Source organism: Arachis hypogaea, chromosome 16, assembly GCF_003086295.3.
Source record: "Arachis hypogaea cultivar Tifrunner chromosome 16, arahy.Tifrunner.gnm2.J5K5, whole genome shotgun sequence".
In the NCBI taxonomy this organism is placed as follows: Eukaryota; Viridiplantae; Streptophyta; class Magnoliopsida; order Fabales; family Fabaceae; genus Arachis; species Arachis hypogaea.
The window spans coordinates 17,868,679-17,874,692 of NC_092051.1; the positions used below are offsets into that span (position 1 = coordinate 17,868,679).

Below are 6,014 nucleotides of genomic sequence, written 5' to 3' on the forward strand. Positions count from 1 at the left end.
AGCGGACCGGCCGGTTCTTTCAGAAAATCAGATTGAACCGGACCGGCCGGGTCATTCATAAAATCCGGTTGAACCGGACCGGTCGGTTTAGTTGGAAGACCTGTGCACTTAGACCGGCCGGTTCTACAAGGAAAACATTACAATACATAAACCGTTTTTACATAAAAACATCAGAAAAACATTACATAATGTTCCACATATCAGGTCAAGTTCTATCAAAATGACAACCCATGACATAATAGTGACGTTCTACACCTACCACAATGTGAACCTACTGAGCATCTCCGTCGGCAGTTCTACCAGCTGACTGACGGCATCTACTACGACTGTGTCCCTCAGCTCCACATAGCGTACATCGCCTAGGACGACGTAACATTCGCGTGTCCATCTCATTCAAGAAACGCGTCATCCTGGGGCGCCCTTTCGAGACACGTCTCAGATACGGATTCGGTACGTAGCGAGGACCGTTGTACGCAGGCCACGTCGTCGGGTTACCTAGTGGCCTAAATCTTGCTCGGTACACCCGCCAAACTTGGTCCATCTTATACACATCATGCACATATAGCTTCCAATCCAGTCGCTGGTTTGCGCAACATGCGAACACATGTCTGCAGGGGATCCGGTCCACCTGGAACTCACCACAATCACATCGAAGGGCGCGTAGATCGACTGCAAACTCCAGTCCGCTTGGCATCTCACGCACCTCGAAGACCTCATTCTGCCGGTCAAAGCAACTGACCTGTATGTTTCCTGATGCAAGTTGGTTTGCATGCAACTTCGAGGTCACGACTTCGGAGAACACATGGCCAGCATTAATCCGCGCTTCTGCCTCTGCTCTTTTTCTGGTGAAAAGCTCGTTTAGCCTGTAGAATGTTGCCTTGACAAGAGCAGTAATAGGAAGATTGCGTGCACCATTCAACACTGAATTGATGCATTCCACTAGATTCGTTGTCATGTGACCCCATCGGTATCCACCATCAAACGCCAATGCGTACTGTTCGCGAGGAATTCGGTTTAACCAGTTGGTATACGCTTCCCCCCGTTCCCGTAATCGCTGGTAACGCACTTCATACTCCCGCACCGTCCTGGAATATCCTAGAGGAAACCAAAAAAAAAAAAAAAAAATCATAAAAGTCGAAAACAAATATTAATATTTAACTACTGTTAATAAGTTACTTAAATGTAGTAAATTATTACCAATGTTGACGACCAATTTTTGGAGGTACGGTGCCTTGAATTTCCGCAGAAAATTCGACTCTATATGCCTGATGCAGAACATATGAAAAGCTCTAGGAGGTGACCATGCTCCGTTACTCCGTTCCACAGCTGCATTGATGGATTCGTGTCGGTCGGATATCAGTCCCACACCATCCCGAGTGACAACATGTTGACGCAAGTTACTAAGGAAAAAGTGCCACGCATCAGAAGTCTCTCCCTCGACAATAGCAAACGCAATTGGAACGATGTTGTTGTTGCCATCCTGTGAGACTGCGACTAGGAGACAACCCTTATACTTTCCGTACAAGTGAGTCTCATCCACCTGGACAACTGGCTTACAATGTCTGAATGCCCTGATACAGGGGTAATAACTCCAAAATACTCTATGCAGTACCCGAATATGACCAACCAAGTCATCGCCTTGGTATGCAGGCATAGTCTCAAAATGGACAACAGCTGATGGCTCCTTATGACACATGGCCTGAAACCATATAGGCAACGCTTCGTACGATGCCTCCCAACCTCCAAATATTTTTTCTACTGCCCTTTGCTTAGCCAACCATGCTTTCCGATAGCTAACAGTATAGTTAAACTTCGATTGCACTTCTGCTATAACGGACTTTACCTTTAAGGAGGGATCAGCCTCAACCAATGGCTTTATTGCTTCTGCAATTGTGATGGAGTCCAGCTTCGCATGATCCTGTGAAATGGTGGCTCTGGTACAAGTGTGACTACCATTATACCTCCTTATAACCCAACAATACTTCCTGCTGATCAGACTAACCCTGATAAGCCAATCACACCCTGACCCATACTGTGTACACTTGGCATAAAATGTCAAAGGCTCAGACTCATACACCCGGTAATCTACGCTTCGTCGTATGGTATACTCTTTTATTGCCTTAATAACAGCTTCCCGGGAACTAAACTCCATCCCAACAGCAAATTCACCATCTGCGACAATAGGAACTTCTGCCAGGACAACAAGCATGGGAAAAATTTCAATAAATACATATATATTTCAAAACCATACTAAATCAATATTAACTGCATCAAGTATGACATAAATCAGACCCTAACGTAAATAATAATAAAATATTAAATTCTATGTTCTATATTCGTTTAAAATAACGTGATATGTTTCAAACATTACTTAACACATATGTTGACTTTTATTTTTTTAACTTCCTACTATTTTTAAATTTTTTTTTTACATAGGATCAGGTCAACCGGTTCAATGTCTAACACATACATGACATCAACGCATGCTTAAATAATGGGTAATAAATAATAATTCATTCATAAATAATTCAATAAATAAATAAAAAAGACAATAATTTAAATATTAACGTACCTGCAGTCATATATTCCGGAAACTCCGGAACATGCATGGCTTCCAAGTCCAGAACTCGCATGAATGAAGGCTCCCCAAACGGCATATCGTTTGCGAGTGCATCTGCCACCTCTGTCACATCTGGATCCATATTTCCCTCACCATGATCTTCATCTCCATCTGCACCAACACATTCGTAGTTGCTTTCGAACTCTTCTTCACTGTCACTATTATAATCTTCCCGTAGAATGTTTCGGTCTGCCTCAGATTGTTCAAACTCAACATACAACTCGATAAACGAGATCTGCGCCCGGTTTTCAATATACATTGAAAACATCTCCTGCATGCTCGCTTCGTCCGTCACATATCTTGTTTGAAATTGGACAAACCCACCAAATACCGATACGGGATATCTGTATAGAACACAGGATATTTTTTTTGCCCTCTCAGAATCAATCTTTTCACAGATCAAACCTTTGAGTTCTTCAAAGGAAATGATAAAAGGAATAACAACATCTATTGGATTTTCACAAATAAATTTTACCTCTTCAGATGTTTGTAATAAAATTTGACCAAAATAATACACCTTTATTAGTACTCTATCACTCATTTCTCCTACTCACAAAAAAAAACATAACACTAACTACACACTTCTTTGATTTTGAACAACCATGAAATATTTCCAGAAGAACGAAACAGAGGAGGAAGCGGCGCATAAGAAGGAGAAGAAGAGGGATAACCTAACACTAACTCGTTGCACACTTTTATATAGACTCTATACTCAACTCGGAACGTCCGACTTGGTTAACTTCATTCAAAAATATATTCAACAACCAAATCGGACCATGCGTTTTCGTGAACCGGTTCTACCATCCCTAGCCAAAACGGACGGTCCGACTCCATCCGCTACACGCAACTCGGACCGTGCGTCTTCTCTTCCACCCCAGCCATCTCGCAGGGTCCGATTCATCTGCAACAACACACTTTCCCTCTCCACCACAAATCGGACCGTGCGTCTCCCAGTTTAGAAACTTCAAAAACACAGAACTCGGACCGTCCGAGTTCCACTCCCAAAAGCTGCCAAAACTCTGCCCCACATACATGTCTAACCCACCTTAACTCCATATCCATGCAAAACTCACATACAGGCTCCATTTCGAAAAAATTGAGCCGATGCTATCCACCCAAAAAGGAGGCCGAGAACAAAAACAAAAACCCAAAACGGGAAGCGAGGGATTCTCCTCTTTATTTTTTTTTCAATTAATTGGTGTTTCTTGGTAATCCCTCTTTTTTCTGGTTACCATTTTTGGGTTGGGCTATTTATTTTGTGTTTAACCAAGGTGACTTTCTTAATTGGTAACATTATATGTTAGTTAAATTTTTTATTTCTTAATTATATAAATTAAGAAATAAAATAATTTAATAAATATAAAAATAATAAATTCATTTCTTATTCATTATTTTTTATCAAACAAACTCGATTATTGTCGAGTTGAAACCCATTTTGGTCCCTGAAATTTTCGACCGGCCTCAATTTCGATCCTAAAATTTATAGTTACCCAATTAACACCCTCAAATATTAGATTGTGTCCGAGGCTTGTCCCTGTAGCTATTTCCGTTAATGGAGATCTCATGTGGCACATTAAGTTGACAAAGTGTGTATCCACGTGACACCCAACTTGCCAGAATAGATGTGTGATGAGTGAATGACGTAGCAAAAGTTGAATGAACTCAATTTTCCAGCAAAGTCTCGAACATATTGGGAAAAGAAGGTTGCAAATTGAGTTCATTCAACTTTTGTCACATCATTTACTCATCACACATCCATTATAGCAAGTTGGGTGCCATGTGGATACACACTCTGTTAACTTAATGTGCCATATCAAATCTCTGTTAACGGAGATAGCTACGGGGGCAAGCGTGGGGGCACAACCCAATATTTAGGAGTATTAATTGGATAACTATAAATTTGGGAGTCAAAATTAAGGCCGGTCGAAAATTTTAGGGACCAAAATGGATTTCAACGGACCTTAAAATTATAACGAATCACAAGCTTGTTCATAATTTGTTAGAGGGAACCACGAACTATGTTTATCCTTACTTAATTCGCTACTGCCAACATCTCCTCAAGCTAGTTTGTTGTAGCCTCCCATAAATGAACTTCTTTTAAAATATCCTTCTAGTTTGTATTTTACTCTAGTGAACTACATGTTTTTCGTAGTTCGTAGTTCATTTTAAACAACAGCAAATTATATAAATTAATAAAAAGATAGAAATATAGAATTTTTTATTATAAATTAAAAAAATTATTATTTCTCAAAAAAAAAACCTTTAATTTTTGGAATATTTTTTTTGGTATTTTAGATAAGTTCGCCGACAGTACTTCATTATTTTTAAGAAGATCGCTTTACTACACCTGAAATTTCAATTTTTATTAAAAATTTGTCTTACTCCACAGCGAACTTTAAGTTAAATGCTCAATAAATATAAAAAAAAAAACAAATAAACAATACATAAAAGAGTATAGAAATTCGCTGTAAAATAAGACAAACTTCTTAAAAATAATAAGGTTCGTCGGAGAATGCGACGAATTTGTCCTAAATGTCAAAAAAATGTATTATAAAAATTAAAGTTTCAATAATTTTTTTTCAAAAAATGAAGTTCTTTTGTTTTATAATAAAAAAAATCTAAAAAATATAACATGTTTATAATTAAGACAATTGAGTAATTTTAGTTTCAATTTATTTTATATAAATAAACTAGTGAATAACCCGTGCATAGTACTGAAATTAACAAAATACATCATTTATGCATAATATAGTGTGTATCATAAGCAAATAAAATTATACTTAAAAATTCTAATGTCTGCCTTTAATCGAATTAAATTAACATATACAAATTTTCCAACATAAATGAAAAACTGAAAATCATTTCTTGTATATTCGTTACTAATGTAAAAAAGTTTCTTCATGTCATGTTACATAACAAAAACACAATTTCATATATTTGCTGAACAATCAACAAAAAAATAGGTTCAACATTGGATATAGTTACCTAATAACCTCTTATTAAACATTGAACCACCTAATAAAAAATATCAAGATTTCAACTTAAAAATGTCATCCACAATTTACCAATCAATAATACTGAATGATACAAATAGAGATTTCTCTACACATAAAAAATTTAATGCTCCGAGTCATAGATTATGAAAAATCTCCCTATACACAACATTCAAGGTAGAACCATCACTTAGTGAGCCATTGTTCTTAATTAAAACTCTCAAGCCCTTTTTAGACTTGACCCTAGACAAAGCAACATATAATTGACCATGCGTAAAAACAGGTTTGGGTAAGTATAACCCCACTATGCTTAGAGTTTGACCTTGAGATTTATTGATGGTCATTGCAAGGGAGACTATAAGAGGAAACTGTCTACGTTGGAACCTGAATGGAAGTGTTTC

The 6,014-nt window shown here is 37.7% G+C and overlaps 1 protein-coding gene across 1 annotated transcript; it reads right to left on the minus strand.

Moving 5' to 3' along the window:
* Positions 1-271: 271 nt before the first annotated feature.
* On the minus strand, positions 272-2,897 carry LOC140180025 (uncharacterized). Its single transcript, XM_072220407.1, has 5 exons — positions 2,573-2,897; positions 2,109-2,190; positions 1,779-2,003; positions 1,198-1,571; positions 272-1,095 (listed from the first exon to the last, which is right to left on the minus strand). Exons 1-5 carry the CDS (start codon positions 2,895-2,897, stop codon positions 272-274), a joined length of 1,830 nt encoding a protein of 609 aa, XP_072076508.1.
* Positions 2,898-6,014: the final 3,117 nt, after the last annotated feature.

What these genes read in the sequence shown, in the direction of transcription:
- LOC140180025 (XM_072220407.1), bottom strand. Translation starts at nt 2,897, where the DNA reads ATGCAGGAGATGTTTTCAATGTATATTGAAAACCGGGCGCAGATCTCG. An exon ending in TCCGGAATATATGACTGCAG is followed by an intron (nt 2,191 to 2,572) that starts GTACGTTAATAT and finishes TTGTCCTGGCAG; the next exon opens with AAGTTCCTATTGTCGCAGAT. An exon ending in GTTATTAAGGCAATAAAAGA is followed by an intron (nt 2,004 to 2,108) that starts GTATACCATACG and finishes TTGGCTTATCAG; the next exon opens with GGTTAGTCTGATCAGCAGGA.